Here is a 17,231-nt window from a genome sequence, read left to right on the forward strand (position 1 = left end):
AACGACCGTCCACGTCATCGGAGCACATTTGGTGTCTCATCAAATCAGAATTGGCCACGTCCGCTTTTTCTATTTGATTGGCCACGTCGGATTGAACTCGCTGCCATGTGTATATTCTGCCGCTTTTCTCCTTCTTTTTTTGTTTTTTTGTTTTAAGAACAATTGATAAATAGCCTATTATATAAACCTTTGTTTTTGGTGTCCCTCCTCCAATAATTTGTAGCCTAATAAATCGGAACTGAATATAGACTATAGAGACAAAAAGTGATTAAAATAGTAAGATTATTATTAGGAAAAGAATAGGTTACAACCAAAAGTTTATTAAGTGGTAGAATTTAGGATAACTTGGTGCACAAAACATACCACGTTAGCAGAGGAAGAGTCGCAACCCAAAGGGTATGAGGTAAGCAGCCCATCAAGTGCAGCATATAATACGATTAAAATTCGTATGAAAAGCTATGATTAAATTCCTAAGGGGACAAAATAACTTTTAAATTATTTTCGATAGTTTATACTCTAAAGAAAGTATCCGTAATTATGAGATTAAAAAAAAGTAGTCATTGTGACATAATTGATGTTGATGTTTAAATTCGTTTACAATTAATAAAAGGAATAATTACTTTCAAAATTTTGAGTATTTTTATTTTACGTATTCAACTTATTTTTTTGTGTTTCTTTTTCCATTGATAAAATAATATAAATCTTATGGATTGAGGTTGACATAGGTGAGGTAAATTTACAAAAAAGATATAGTTTAATTTTTATGCACTAAATAATCTTTACATTATCAAGAAAAAAGCAAATACAACTAATTATCAATAAACAAGGTGGGTTAGTAATCCAAATTCTTTTATATCTATTCTTCGCCTTCTCTTAACATAAATTTTTACATTAAATTGAGGATCCAACTTTATTAACAATCGAGTGCATAAAACGGGACGATCCATTTAACAATAAATACTTACTAGCATTTGATGATTATGTTAAACTAGGTGACTAATCCGCACTTCGCGCGGTTTCTTATTTCTTTTATAAATTTTGTCAGTATAGAAGAGACAACTTTTATAGTTCTAAAAATAAAAATAACAAATAATAATATTTGCCTGAGAAAAAAAATGAAGGAAATAAAACACAAAACTAAATTCAAATGAAATAAAGAATTGCCAACCTTTTTGTAGTTTTGTAAAGTTCTCGAAGGATATTTCATTGCTATTTAAATTATGCTCATGAATATATAATAAAACTGCGCAAATAACGCATTGCAATTATCTCTCATTAGTTAATATCTTTGAAAGATACAGATTTGATTAATTATCCCTTCTTAATTATATATTTTTAAATGCATTGACGATCGGTGAGAGAATTGTATTAACAAACAATTTATAGGGGCTTCAAATTCATACTAAAATTGTCCCTTTAAACTTATACTCAATATGTCTATTTCATTTCCTCTTTCTAGAGAAAAAAAAAGATATATAAGAAGTAAACAAAAAGATTTCAATACATTTAGTCTTTTTTTTTTAATTTTGGTTTCCCATCCGGTACCCTCATTGGGGCTTGACTAATCCAAATTCGTGCGGGGTAGTCTCGCAATGGGGCAAAGCACTCCCTAACAATAGTGACTCCGTACTCAAGGGGTTCAAACTCGAGACCTTGATGAAGAATGGAGTAGTACCAGCCGCTACACCACAACCATTGATCAATACATTTAGTCAATTACATGAATATAACAATTAGCATGATCAAAAGTTTGACTATTTACTTAAATCTTGAGAGTATTTTTGTAATTAATGCAAGTCAATATATACATTTTCTCCCTTTTTTTTTCTTTTCAAAATTTCCTTTGTGAATTCCTCTATTTCTTCCTTCTTCTTTTTTTGTTTTGTTTTCTCTTTGTTCGATACTTCTTGTCACATGTTATTGTTGTTAATTGACTTTGACTTTTCTCTGCTTTATCATTTGTTATTACGTATGACGTCCCGCTATCTCAAATATCGCCTCTAACTTTTGGTTTTTGATTAGATTTTCTTTCATATTTACTTTGTCGTGTTAGAAGTGTCAGTTCTATCAAATATTAATAACACGAGGAACTTATTGGATTTAATATAGAGTACTATTAGATTTTAAACATATTTTTTATTCTGTATTACATCATATTGACATTCTTAATTCCTTAATATGAATGCTCTTGGTCTAAATAAATTTTTAGGAGTAATACTACATTATAATCAACTGATATTGTATAATCCAGCCAACTATCCAAATTCAATGAAATCATTGATGACAATCACTAATCAATATTAATAAATAGTAAATAATGTAATGTTTTGTTTTGAGGATATCACTCCTAAAAGCGAAGAGGAGGAAACATTCCATCCATAAAAAACTGAATTAATTACTTTTACACTCCACCTTGACCACTTGAATTTATCCTTCGTAGCTCCATAAATGTTTTGACATCACCATCCTTCATAATTTAGGTGCATCTTGATATGTCTCTCTTAACTTCTGATCCTGAATTATGAAATATAATATCCGTATCCAAAAATAAAAAGACAAACTCAATTCTCTGAATTATTTATATAGGCATAAATGAAAGAACACCAATAATAACTTACATATTTAAACTTGGGGGTTATGAAGATAAAATGCTTGAAAATTAAGAATAATATTAAATATAAAAATTATGGAGATTTAAGAAATAAGATTTATGGACAATATTAAGTGTAGAAGTTATGGAGAGAAATGTATATATTATGAAGGTAAATTTTTTAGAATAAGACAAATTAAAAAATATATAGAGAAATGTATATATTATGAAGGTAAATTTTTAAAATAAGACAAATTAAAAAATATATAGAGAAAAGTAAATAAAAAAAGGAAGAAAAAGATATGACTTAAGAGAGATGTTTACCTATAGCTATTTCATAAGTAACATATACATATCCAACCTTTATTCATAATTTGATACATGATATATATTATACGGAAAAGGGCCAAAATTACCCCTGAACTTTGAAAAATAGTTCATCCATACCCTTCGTTATACTTTAGGGCCAATTATACCCTTACAGTTATACTATGGGGCCAATTATATCCTTCCATGCAATCAGCACATTGCCACGTGACGTACAGCCCTTCAAAATTATTTTACCCTCAAATAATTTTTTACTTACTAAAATAACTCAATCCGACCGAATTTTTTTTTCCAGTTAAAAAATAATACGGAATTATTTTTATATTTTTTTGGAAAAATTATCCGTATTATTTTTTGAAAAAAAAAAAAAATCGGGTCGGATTGAGTTATTTTAGTGAGTAAAAAATTATTTGAGGGTAAAATAATTTTGAAGGCTAGGATGATGCCACGTGGTAACAAATAGGACAAAAGGGTATAATTGACCCCATAGTATAACTGTAAGGGTATAATTGGCCCTAAAGTATAACGAAGGGTATGAATGAACTATTTTTCAAAGTTCAAGGGTAATTTTGGCCCTTTTCCGTATATTATATGTTACCATGCCACCTATGTTACCTTAATATCTACATAAGAGTGTGCACATATTAAGTAGGACATAATATATATTTAGTCTGTAAAAATACAGAGGAAATAGGTTTCCGTAGCACCTCCCTATACCTCTTTTTGTTATGGCTTTTAAGCTTTTTGTATGTTCTTCGCTTTTGATTTTTCATTCTAATAACGCCCCATTTCAAAATCTACACCTCCAATTTTATACTGCAAAAGTTTAAAAAATCTACTTCTTTCTCCTAATATTTACTATTACCATTTCAAAACACCAACACTTTTGACACTTGAGAGAAAGATTACACAAGTAGATTAAAAAGGAAGAAGGAAAAGAATTAATCAGTTACAAAAAGTGAAAGTGTGAAACTATGAGAAATAAAAATGAAACTCACCAATTTTTTGTGTGAAATCCCTATTCAACTAACATTTCTTTTTCTTTTACATTGTTGATGACGGGGGCAAGGACTCACAATCAACACAATACCAAATCTACCACAAATATAATTTGCCAAGGTTTTAAGTTTGTGAGATGTGGATATGGAGAAAAGATAACCATGTAGGTAGGAAGAAAATGTTTGAAGGTGATAATTTATAGGTATGATATTTATATTGATTTGTAACTGATGTTAAATTGAAGAGGTAAAATAATAATAGTAACAAAGATTTTAATGTGCCAATAAGCATTATCTTTTCCGTTACTAACTTTTAAGTTAATAAGCCTTATTTCTTTCCTCCAAATTCTTCAGCTTTTATTGGTGTATATTGATGATATAGAGTATTTAATACCATAATTGAATGGGCAATTAAGTACAGACAGTAGAAGGAAAAAGGCAGCACACTTCTTTCGCATATTTGGAACAAAAAGCAAGGAAAATACAAAAAAATGTCAAAAAAAGGAGAAAAAAGATAAATGCCAATGGAGAGAGGTGCCACCTAGGATTGTCTATGCCTAGCTTTATATTATATATAGATTAGACATTTAACCTTAAAAATTCATAATTAATGTGAGAATGCATTATTACTTACTCCCTCCATCTCAAATTACTTGGGGTGGTTACTAAAAATAGTTGTATCAAATTATTTGTCATTAATGGAGATGACACATAAATAGAGTAAACATTAAATGGATAGAAATTATAACTTAGATATAAATAAGGGTAAAGTTAGTCAATGTCCCTCCTAATTAATAATTCTTAAGGGGCGTGTAAAATAAAAAAAAATGATAAATAATTTGAGATAAAGGGAGTAACATTAAATAATTAATTCTGTATATGAAAAACATAGGAGTATTTTATTTTGGTCATTAATTCCACTGCCGCGCAATTAGGATCCCCAGTGTCATGATCCTACCACGTGGATCCCAGCTGTTGATCCACCTTTAAATTATAATCTTGCACTACTCTACTCATTTATGATTTTAGTGGGCTACTACTAATCTTTGTTGGTTGAGGGTCCTAATCACTCGCCTCCTAGATAAATTGACAATATAAACCCAAACCCAGAAAAAAACAATAGATTGGATTTTAAGAAATGATTTTGTCAATTTCGTTTGGGTTGGTGCATTGATATAAAATAGTAAAATGAAGAAAGTGATTCTTGACCTCACTTGGACGAATGATAATTTTCTTGGAGAACTTTTAGGGATGTCTTATAATTGTTAATTTAAGCAATTTATGCATTAAAACACTACTCAACAACTCTTTTATATATATACACAGAACTTTTAGAAAAAAATTGTTCAAACAAACTAGACCTATTTTTATTTTATTTTTACCAAGTGTTCGATATTCATTTTGAAATCTGATTAATTAGAATTCGCGTTGAAAAATTTCACTTTAAAAGTAAACCGCTTTCTACAAGAAAAATAACTTAATCTATAGAGGTGGAATTCGAGACATATAATTAAGAATAGAGGAGGTAATTACCGATCGACCATAACCTTTGCAAGACCTACTCAAACATCTTTGGCTATCTTTGAATGAACAATTCAAGAATCAAAATCCCATTCTTTTTAAATCAAAAACTGAAAAATTATCCAACTAGTAATTACTGGCCAAGCACTTACATTGCCGCACATTAAGGATCCCATACTGCACTTTTATGATTAACTAGCTACTACTAATAATTTATTGGCTAATGGTCCTAATCACTTGCCACCTAAAAATGAAATGAAAAGAAAAAATACATCGGATTAAAAGTTTTGTAAATTCTAATATTTCAAACACGCTTTTGCGGTAGGTGCATTTATGTCAAAATAATTAGCAATTCCACTTACTCATCCTATTAAATGGAGTAGGTTTTCCAATTCAAAGTTCCCTCTTTTACTTCCATTTAATTCATAATAAATTATTGCATGCTCTTATCCAATGAAACTTAATTTTGTCTCTTCCTTCTCTTCGATTTTTCTTTCAAAATTTTGATTACTTGTATCTAGTCCTGGTCAATAGTCACTATGAATTGACATATCGATGTACAAAAATTCTAGGACCCCATTTGAACAGATTTTTGGACATGTTTTTTTCGAGAAAACGTTGGAAATGCAAGGAAAAATGTGTAGGATATTGTTCTTTTAAGCAATGTTGTTTTCTTCTTAGAAAAGTGCCTCAAAACACTCTTTCAACCAAATGTTTAAAAAAATGTTTTAGATTTATAAATAGTATCTCGAGCCAACAAATGTCGAGTACGGAAATTAGTTGGACTTACATTTAGTTGAGATTAATATTAAAAAAGGATTAATGAATAATAAAAAAATGGAAAAGGGTAAAATTATTCAAGTATTCCGTCCGTTCAATTTATGTGGCACTTTCTACTTTTCAAAATTCAAACTATGTGAACTTTGATCAATGTTCTAAAATATTTTTTTAATCCTATTAAAACGAGAATAACTAAAACTCATAGTCCCTCCATTTCCAATATAAATGAATTTCTGACACTTTTTTTATAATCCAAAATGAATGAATTTTTTAAACCCAAAGATGCATTAATTTTTTTCTTTTCAAATTACCCTTTTCTTTAATAAAATTTTCAACTATAATCAAATTCCAACATTGACTATCTCTAGTTTTAAGAAAAGTTTGAGAAGAAGCAAAAGAGTAAGATTGAAAAATTACCCTTTGATTAATATTTTTAATAAAAAATTTAAGGTGTGTGCTACAGTCCAAAAATTGTATTCTTTTGTATAATTTCTAAAAATATCACATAAACTAATAATTAAAAACAATAAAGAAAAAACAAAAGGCAGATGGGGCAGTGAATGTGGAAAAAGTGAGGGGTCGCTTTTTATATTTGCTGTTTTATGAAAAAAGTATGATCTGGCTCCTCTTGTTGGCTTTACTAAATTCATTTCCAACCAACTCCATTATAATACTATATCAAATTAAAAAAGAAAAAAGGAAAGTACACTACTTCTTCTAATTGGAATGAAAATTAGGTTCTTACCTATTTTGATTAAGATGTATTGTGGGGTTTCCTTTTAACATTCTTTCTAGTTTTTTTCACATAAATGATTGATTCTTGCTTCACTGAGCTCAAAGATGCTTTCTTTATTGCTATGATTACAAGATCTCATTTGGGGTTCTGTTTTTTCTTCTTAATTTATCAAATTCTTGAAATAGTTTGAGAAAAAAATGAATCTTGATTGTGGATCCATGGTGTATGGAGCTCAAATGACATGATTAAAGAGGTTTGCTTCTTTTTTCCCTTGAATTTTACATGCTTTATATGGGTATGTGGCTATGTTTCTTGTTTCAAGATTTGTTTGGCATAAAGTTTTGATCTTTCAATGTTCTTGAGCTTATTGTGTTTGTGTTCTCTAAGCTTTTGCATTTGCTTTATCTGTTTTTTAGCTCCTGCTTGGCCTTTTTTTTTCAGCCGGGTGTGTGGTTGAATGGATTATAATTATTGGAGATTCAATTGATTTTCTAGGTGAAGGAATGGATACTGGAAGATATTTAGGAATAATATAGCATGAAGCTTGCTTTCAATGAAAAAAAAAAAAAGGAACGAAATTTGAAGGATCCTGTTCATTTTAACCTAAAATTTGTGTCTTTGGAATATATGTAGGAAGTCATCCTTTAGATTCCTAGTGGCTTTAGTGAAAGAATGTGTCATATATTTCAATCACTCTTGAAAGAGGGAACTGCATTTGTCTGTTACTAGTTGCTATGTTATCCATTTGCCGAGCTTTTGTGCTCCTCTATCTTAAGGTGTATGTGAATTTGAGGAGTAATATTGTTGTGTTTGCTTCAGAAAAGTTTAGGTGTCAGCAAACAAGATAAAAGAAAAGGAAGGTTTAGTGGGGGAGGATTGGGGCTTCGTGTCTTTTTGAAACATATGGGACTTGAATTTCCTCCAACATGTCAATTTGTGTGATAAACATTCCACATTATTATGATCATTATATAATGCAAAGGTATCAGTAAGATATTACCTTTTTTAAATACAATTGTAGGATAATAAGATGACATCAGAAAGATTAACAGGAGAAGAATCTCTTCAACAAGACTTGGCGTCTTTAAGCGTGTCGAAAAGGCTAGTCAGAAGTGTGAGCCAAAAGCTGAAAAAGAAGAACCATAGAAGTGGAGGAGGAGAAGAGGATGACGACCGGGGTTTCTCCTTGAGATGTCTAACGCTATATGGCAGAGGGGGTGGTTGCAAAGTGGGTGCTGACACTGGTGACGACTTAGGAGATTCATGCGGTAAAAGAAGGTCAAATGCAAGTGAGGAAGGCAAAGGGTATGCCCCAATATGTGGAAATGAAGAAACCACAGTAGATTGCTTCTCTTATGGGATGAGGGAAAAATTCTGGAGGAGGACTAATAGGAAATCTCAAGAGCTTGAAGCAAACAAAAGCATGAATGTGTTCTTGCCAGATGATATTGTTGAAATGTGCTTATTGAGGCTTCCGTTTATAAGTCTCGTGAATGCTAGGTTAGTGTGCAAGAAATGGAGAAACATGACAATGATGCCTCGTTTCTGGCGAATGAGGCAGGAAGGTTCGTTTCAAAATCCATGGTTGTTTCTTTTTGGGGTTGTAAAAGATGGTTGTTGTTCTGCAGAAATACATGCATTGGATGTTTCCTTCAACCAATGGCATAAAATTAATTCAGAAGTTCTGAAAGGGAGGTTTTTATTTTCTGTTGCTGGTATCCATGATGATGTTTATGTTGTTGGAGGCTGTTCTAGCCTTACTAACTTTGGGAAAGTTGATAAGAGCTCATTCAAGACACATAAAAGCGTGCTCATTTTTAGTCCATTGATGAGAACGTGGCGTAAAGCTGCACCGATGAAGCATGCAAGATCATCCCCTATTTTAGGAACTTATGAGATCAGTTCAGATTGTTTGATTATTAGGAACCAACAAACTCGAGACAGAAGATTTTACCGTCCGAGAGTTGGTGGTGTCTCTGATGTTTATGAAGATCCTCATAGACTTTCAGTGAGACGCCAATTTCGACATTCTCTGGATGAAAACGAGGTTACATTCTTGCCCAATGTGAAACCATATAAGTTTATCAAACAAAAAAGCGAACATTCAAATAAAGATCAAAGACGCTTTCTCTTGATTGCTGTAGGAGGTCTCGGGTGCTGGGACGAGCCTCTGGATTCTGGAGAAATTTATGATTCCATGTCAAATAAATGGACAGAGATCCAGAGGCTGCCTGTGGATTTCGGAATAGCTTGTTCAGGGGTCGTGTGCAATGGAATGTTTTATGTTTATTCAGAAACCGATAAGATAGCAGCGTACGACGTTGAGAAGGGTTATTGGGTTAGAATCCAAACTAGTCCATTCCCTACCCGAGTTCATGAATACCACCCTAAACTTATATGCTGTAATAGTCGGCTATTCATGCTATCCGTCTCCTGGTGTGAAGGGGAAGGTCAGATTGGCAGGAGAAACAAAGCAGTAAGAAAGCTTTGGGAGCTTGATCTTGTTTATCTCACTTGGAAAGAAGTTTCAACACATCCAGATGCCCCAATGGATTGGAACGCTGCATTTATAGCTGACAAAAACTCTATATTTGGAGTCGAAATGTTCAAAATATTCGGGCAGGTGCTAGACTTCTTGACTGTTGGAGATGTATCTGATGCTGGAATAAACTGGAGCCATATCTCAAGAAACCGTCTCCCTCATGAATTGGATGCTGCTTCTTGCTTGACGAAGTCCATGGCGGCACTGAATTTGTAACTGATCAAGAACTCCAACTAGTCACAATATGTGCAGTTATTTTTCCCCCTCTCATATTCTTTTGTTATGGACAGTTTTTACCATTTGTTGGACGTTTGATGTTGTTTAACTTAATCTATATTCTTGTTTATTTCATTGTTATTCCCATTTGTTCTATTGATGCAGGTCATTCATTTGTTCTGTAATTTGTCTTTTGAGCATTGAAATAATATAACTCTGGTTTTTTAAGGTTCTCATGTTATGCCTAGCATAAGAGATGAACCATTCAAAGATAATTGTAATGTTTTAGGTCCTAGTGTCCTTTAGTAAGCTCGTTATCACAATGAGGATTGCCTTATGAGCCATATATATGTTTTGAGAAATACACGAATAGTTGAACACCTTAACTTTGATTTTCCCCAAAAATGTGCACTTTATGGCGGGGGGAAAATAAAAAAATATAAAAAACTTAGCCCCCGTTTGGCCATAAAAATTATTCACTTTATTCCGGAAATTTTTTTCACTTTTTTCCGGAATCGGCGTTTTAACCATGAAAATTCGAATACAACTTGAAGTTGTATTTCGGAATATTAAAAACTCAAAAAACCTGTTTTTCAAAAAAATTTCACTTTTTTCACTTTTTTACAATTACATTTCACCAAAAACTACAATTTCAAAAACTATGGCCAAATACAACTCCAACTCCAAAATTCCAAAAAAAAGTAATTTTTTTTTTTTGATATCTATGGACAAACGGGGCCTTAATATCGACTATTTCACTTTGTCAGTTGAAACTTGAAAGGGGATATCCGAGCCATTCATGTAACAGTAGATGTACATATTGGCCATTTTTTTTAACGGAGGGTACATTTGCTCGGAATCACATACACAAGAATTATATTGTTAAAAATTCTTCCATTTCAATGGTTGCTTCCACATAAAAATGAGGAAAAAATGGAAAGGTAATCAAGTAGCTTGAAACGACTAACGATTTTTATTCGATAGATACTTCAAATAAAATGACTCAGATCATAGAGCAATTTTTAGGGTTCGGCAATAACTCGTAGTACACATTTTACAACAATAAATCTTACATCAACTTCTACAGAGGAAATAATCTTGTGAAGAAAATAGAATGAATAGACATGAATGAAAATGAACACTGGAAAAGTGGCCTAGGGGAAGAAGAAAGAATTCAAAAACCCCTCTATAAAGAAGAAGAAAAAAAATACTATTTACCTGCTCCATACAACAACAAACACTGAGATTCTTCTAAGAAACTCAGTAGCGGAAATGACCACAATTTCCTCAAAGGTGACTTAAACATCTCAACGAAGATCAGCCCGTGTTAGGGAATATCCCGGAGAAGTTTGGAATTCTGTCAACATGCTTCAGTGCCCGCTCAGCAATCTGACGAGTCCTATAATCACCATGTTGAAAAGCATCTACAAGAGCTGTGCTCACGTTTGGATCACCAGAAATTTCATAGGCGATATCCTCAGTACGGAGTAATCTTTCAACTGCCCAAACTGCCCTTCTGCGCAGAGTCTCGGTCCGCTTCTCAAGTAACACTTCAAGTATAGGTTTGATTCCTTCAGCCTCACACAATACCTGTACACCTTGTTCAATATCAACTCCATCATCTAACAAAGTGCATACAGCTGCAAGTGATGCCTCGACAACCTTTTCATTTGTGTGGTCAAGAAGTGCCACTAACTTGTCCACGGCTTGTCCTTCCAAGAGACAGAAAGTGTCTCTCAGAGAGCACGTTCCCCGATGGACCTTACATAATCCGGTTATAACATGCGGTTTGCTCAAACAAGGGAAGATCGAGACGCAAAAACCTGGCGTTGGTAGCTCGGGCAATTTGGTCAAGTTTTTGGATTCTTGAGATAAGTTCTCCAAAGCCATGGCAGAAACCATCTGCACATTATCGAGCCCATTGGTCTGCAGAAGTTCGATGAAGAGTGCAGCAACATTTTGTTCACGAAAAAGTGAAATAGCATCGGGTTCATCGGTCAAAACAAATGTGATCCTCGAGAGAACCTTCACGAGCCCTTCTAGATATGGCGTAACAAAGCGACTCCCTCTTGTCTCTCCTTGTCGGATACTGACTATCCTGGAGAGTGCCAGCTGGAAGACACCTTCATCTAGCATCTGCCTTGTAAGTCCCCTATCCCTTTCAGGGAGATCAGCTAAAAGTCCAACTGCTGCAGCTTGCTCCTCAGTTATACTGGTATTCTCTGATATGACTTTAATTAGACTACCAAGCTGACCTGATGTACCACGTAAGCAACGAGCAAGTTCTTGACCCATATGTGGAGAGAGGTTCCGCAGAAGCTTTATTGAAGCTACTCGAAGATCTTTCTGTGGAGCCTCAATAAACTGAACCAAGCTAATAGTAGCAGCTGAGCTTTTAATGGCGGAAACAACGTTAAAAACAGTTGCGGGAGAACTAGTGAGTCCAAAAAGAACCTGGAGAAGCTTGCATTCTATTGCAGGACCCGTGTTGCTAATAAGATGAAGAAAATTGTGAACTATGTCCTCTGAGACAAGCGTCTGATGTTCAGATCCAACTGGAACTGAATCAAAATCATAACCTGTGTTGACGATATTTGCAAGAATTGTTGCAGAGACCTCTTTCAGTTTCATGGGCAGTTGGTTGGCCCCAACAAAGAAAAGATCTTTGACAAGAGGGGGAAGTATACCTGCCTCTATGAGGATCTTGGCACTAGACTCGTAAGACGAGATTTGATTTAGGGATTTTAGAGCAGCCTCCCTTGATGACATATTACCATGTTTCATGATGTTGATCAGTGATGAACCAACAGTTCTAGCAACTAACACTTTCACATCATTATTAAGAACCAGCTCACCAAGGAAAACAGCCATGGAGAGTTTGGTCTCTGATGATCCTGGAACAATTGATGGAACAATAAAATTAACTTGGAAGATGTCGAATGACATAAAGCAAATCATTTTGGTTAGAAAGATATAACAAGTGTAAGGAGAACAACAGATCAAGTACTGTCACTCCAGGAAATTGCTGCCAAATGTCCATGGGTGATGAGTTTCTGCACAGATGTGACTTTTTGGTTAACTGAAAAGACATCATCAGAAGGAGTGCGCCAAAAACCCCCATCCGGGCCTCCAACACCCCCCCCCCCCCCCCCCCGGCGGCAAAAACAAAACCACTAAACAAAAGTTGACAGACACATATATATGTCTATGAGCGTGTGCTCGCATGTGGAAGTCCCTGCTAGTTTCATAGAAATTAGAAATTAAAGGGATAAGCCGTCACTACTAGATCTCTTACCAGATCATTCCTCAGTAACTATGCTAAGGAAAGATCCTGTGCATAAAAGGAATCATACTAACCTACCCCATTAGCTAGGGAGTGAGCAGAATGTGGCAAACTTGTACTATTTGTATAATCAAGACTATATAGTCAGATATGACACACACCAAAACATGTCAAATAAAAAAAGAGAAGTATGGCCGAGAGCCCGATACAGTCAACACTGTTGGAGAAAGAGATGGATGAAATCAAAGGAAACTTTACTGAATATCGAAATATTTGATTAGTTCATGGAGGAAGAGAAAATTTTACATGATAGTCAAGATAGTTGCTATGAAATTCCAGACAAGGCAAGTATTCCAGAAAAGTTATTACCAACATCTGATGATGAAAAATGGGAGGATTGTTCCAAGATTTGGGATCTCCACTAGTCTATGATGGTTTCTAACGCTCTACAGAATGATAATGAGAAAATCAATAACCACCATGTGTTTCAGAAGAGTTCCAAATAGCATTGAATTTTCACCAATGGGCCTAGTAGGATGGGGGAGGGCTTAACAACAGTCTTCAGCTGCATCCCAGTAACCTGACTGTTTAACTACTAGGGTTTTGAAAGTCAAGAGTTCATCTACTACAGAACAGAAACTCAGATCTGATTTCATTTAGAAAATATTAATGGAACATCAAGCAATTGTTTGCCGTCATGCCGTGAACATCACACAATTTTGGAGGTAAACTATGCATTTGCAGCACACGATAATTTATAATCAACTTATATGCTAGATAAGGAAGTCAATTACGACAAGAAGGGGGAAAGGATGCAAATTAAGAGAGCTGCACGTGAAGAAACTTCAAAGCCAGGGCAAAGGAAAAGGATGCTAAAAAGGAAGTGAATTACGACGAGGGGACTCAATGCAATTAAAAAGCTGCACATGAAAAACTTCAATTGGCAGGGCAAAGGAAAAGGAAGAAAGGATGTAGATTGCATGGACATCTTATTGATTGACGGAGTCCGAACTTGATGCAGAAATAAAGATGAAAACTTTCATGAAGCACTCCACAAAGTCACTTTAATAGTTCACTGTTCATTGTTGTAGTTCAGCTTCGTAATACATTCAACCATTATTCTTAATGATATTTTGTCTTTTGGCTCTTCATGTTTCTCTCTAGAAATTCTAGGGTAAACTTTTTCCTATCATTAAATACGGCTTAGACATGCTTTGAAGTAAAGAACTTCCTACACGCTCCCACGTCATAAAGCCCCTCATAGCATATGATGTACAATACCTACTAGAATCATAAGAATAAGTAAAATATGCTGCCTAAGAAAAAAGAAGCTTATTTGAGTTTTTTCTTAATTATCCAACGTATACCAACTTGCTCTCCACATTAATTGACGCTAAATTAATTTGAGTTTGTTGTTTCAACAACAAAAGACAACAGCAAGAGAAAGAGAAAGAGAGAGAGAGAGAGAGAGAGAGAGAGAGAGGAAACAAACAAACAACAGACAAGCTGTCCTCCTCTGAAGCCATTAATTGGAACAAATAAAATAAACATTTAGAGTAACACAAAGAGGCACAAGTGATGGAGACTCAGACATCAAGTAAAGTACCTTCAAGTAGTAGATTTAATAGGGGTCGCAGCCGACCATTTGCTGCCATTTGTTTTACATTAATCTCACACTTCTCCAGATTCTCCAGAGTTTTCTCAGCCTTCTCAACAGTCACAAGATTCTCAGATTTGCTGCTAGCCATTCCAGCCAGAATCAGAATGGCCCCATTAACTGAACCAATTTTTTCGCATAAAGGATCAGATTTGGATAGCTCATACAGCAAAGAAATGGCTGCCTCTCTTTCTTTGGATTGTTCATGTGATAAGAACTTCACTATTGTGCGTACATTGTCTCCCTCAGCCATTATATCCTGCAAGAAGGAAAATAAATTAATAAGGGAAAACATAAACAATAGGAAGAATCAACATGATAAACCGACTTTGGTAACAACGTAAATACTATTTTACCAAAGTTCTACAACCTTATTATCATCGTCGTCCTCTACCACAACTAGAAGCGTTTCTAGAGCTTTACATCGAACTCTGCGACTGCTGGCTTTTAACATGTCTACAATCATGGGTATGAGCTCCGCATTTCGGATAACATGTTTGTTGGCGCGACTTTTTTGGCAAAGGTGCTGAACAAACTTTAAAGCCTGCATAATATCACCCTCCCCATTACCCAAAGATAATGATCTGTGAGCCATATCAATTTGTGCAGCTTCATTCCTTGCGTTCCATTCTTCAATGGTATTTCGTAAAGCTATACTTGGATTCAGCTCCGTGCTTTTCAGATCTCTATGCGTTAAAGGGCACACAGGCTTTCTTCCACTATCCCTACATTCCTTGAACCATTTCTCAATAGCTTCCCTCTCAAAAGTCATGCCATTTTCGAGAGTAACAGGATCCTGCATTACTTGTTTGGTCAAAGGGCATATGAATGCATCATATATTGGTTCTATGTGCAGTCTCTCGAGATGGTAACTCTCCTCGGACGGGCTACCAGGATCATGATTCCCATCCCAACTTTCAGCCATTATAAGCTTTGTACCTGTCAAAGTATGAAACATAACTTCAAATCCCGATACAAGAATCTCAAACAAATGACACACTATGCATAATCCGATCTATTGAGCAAGAGTCTTATCCCATTAATATGAAATGCTTAAGTTGCCGTGATGTGATGGAAAAAGCAAAATTTAACTTGTGAAGCAATAGTCTCCGTTATCCATTTTACTAGACTCATATTCTAGGGTCAAACGCAAAACAACATAAAAAGAAAAATTGGGAAGAAAAGATTATCCAATACAGAAAGAGACTTCATGGGATGCTACACAATAATACACAATACTAAGGTCCACTTAAAGAATTCTTTTAGCTAAGCTTAGATTCTTTATCAAGCCGTCGACATTTCTCTTCTATTCACTTGTTGTCATTACTCTGCTTTAATACACACCAAAATCATGCTTTCTGCATCTAAAATATTCCATCTTTGAAAATGTGATCAAAATTAAACAACAAGAACATAACAGAAGATCCCAAAAGAGAAATGACATACAACTAGTAGTTCTTTGATCTAAGATCAAAATTACAAATTATAAACAGTAAAATTAACAATTCACTTGATCAAGTTCAATGACTTAAGAGAAGTCAATATAAACCAACACCATTCGTAAACCCCAATTTCAACTAGCAAAAAAAGAGGAAAAACAAAAACTTTAACTTGGGGTTGTAATAAAACAAGAATTGAATTGAATTTTATACAAGTCAGCTGAAAAAGTTCATACCTTTATGAAAAAAGACACTGTTACTCAGCTATAAAAACTAAAGGGTATTTATAAAATTAACTCTGCAACAAAACCCAAGTATCAAATTGAGCAAAATTATGATTCTTCCATGAATCTTGAATTAGGGTTTGAACGGGACCATGTTGGTGGAGAAGAAGAGGAAAAAAGAGCTGGCATGAAGAGGTTTTGATGAATACAAACAAGTGGAAAATTACAAATTATGATTTTCTAGTATGTAAGTTGGGTGATATTTAAATACTTATAATTGTTGAGTTGACTCAAATAAAAACTTAGTTGACTAACGAGGAACACACAATCTTTTAAGTCTTATTGGGGTAACATTTAAAACTTCTGTTATTTTCATTGTTTTGTAAAAGAAATAAAATCTGGAACAATATTCACTAAATTTAAGTTTAAGTTTTTGTCTATTTTAGTGTCACGAGTTTCCAAAACCCACTTATGGGATTACACTGATTATGTTGTTGTTGTTGTAGTGTCACATGTTTAGATTTGATGGACAAATAATTTAATTAATTGTGTAAAGCAAAAATTGTGATACTATTCTCACACATATTGATTTTGTAAATTTCATCTGTATATATACATATTACATACACCGCGGATAATGAAGCAAAAGATCTATGTAAGATATACAAATTAATTAGGATTAACATTTTATTGTCTTAGTGTACTTACAGAATTACATTAGCTCCAATATACTCCATGAGTCCTTGTATGTTAGAGAAAAAATATGTAATATTCAGACAACTAATTATCGAGATTTTCTAATTTTATCTTGAACTAGTGAAGCAAAAAATGTGTACAAATCAAACAAAATAATCTATTTAAGATCTTCTTAAAAAGTGGTCGAGGAAGTATATATTATAACAATCCGCTTAAAGTATA

General features: G+C 34.0%; 2 protein-coding genes across 2 annotated transcripts; one reads left to right on the forward strand and one right to left on the reverse strand.

The window, feature by feature from the left end:
• Positions 1 to 6,845: 6,845 nt before the first annotated feature.
• Positions 6,846 to 9,851, forward strand: LOC132032989 (F-box/kelch-repeat protein At5g42350-like). Its single transcript, XM_059422820.1, has 2 exons — positions 6,846 to 7,205; positions 7,974 to 9,851. The coding sequence occupies exons 1-2, from the start codon at positions 7,194 to 7,196 to the stop codon at positions 9,708 to 9,710; spliced, it is 1,749 nt and encodes a 582-aa protein (XP_059278803.1). The 5' UTR covers positions 6,846 to 7,193; the 3' UTR covers positions 9,711 to 9,851.
• Positions 9,852 to 10,660: 809 nt separating this feature from the next.
• Positions 10,661 to 16,614, reverse strand: LOC132032990 (U-box domain-containing protein 44-like). Its single transcript, XM_059422821.1, has 4 exons — positions 16,326 to 16,614; positions 15,021 to 15,589; positions 14,600 to 14,909; positions 10,661 to 12,604 (listed from the first exon to the last, which is right to left on the reverse strand). The coding sequence occupies exons 2-4, from the start codon at positions 15,573 to 15,575 to the stop codon at positions 11,028 to 11,030; spliced, it is 2,442 nt and encodes an 813-aa protein (XP_059278804.1). The 5' UTR covers positions 15,576 to 15,589; positions 16,326 to 16,614; the 3' UTR covers positions 10,661 to 11,027.
• Positions 16,615 to 17,231: the final 617 nt, after the last annotated feature.

This window comes from Lycium ferocissimum, chromosome 10 (assembly GCF_029784015.1).
Source record: "Lycium ferocissimum isolate CSIRO_LF1 chromosome 10, AGI_CSIRO_Lferr_CH_V1, whole genome shotgun sequence".
Taxonomy (NCBI): domain Eukaryota; kingdom Viridiplantae; phylum Streptophyta; class Magnoliopsida; order Solanales; family Solanaceae; genus Lycium; species Lycium ferocissimum.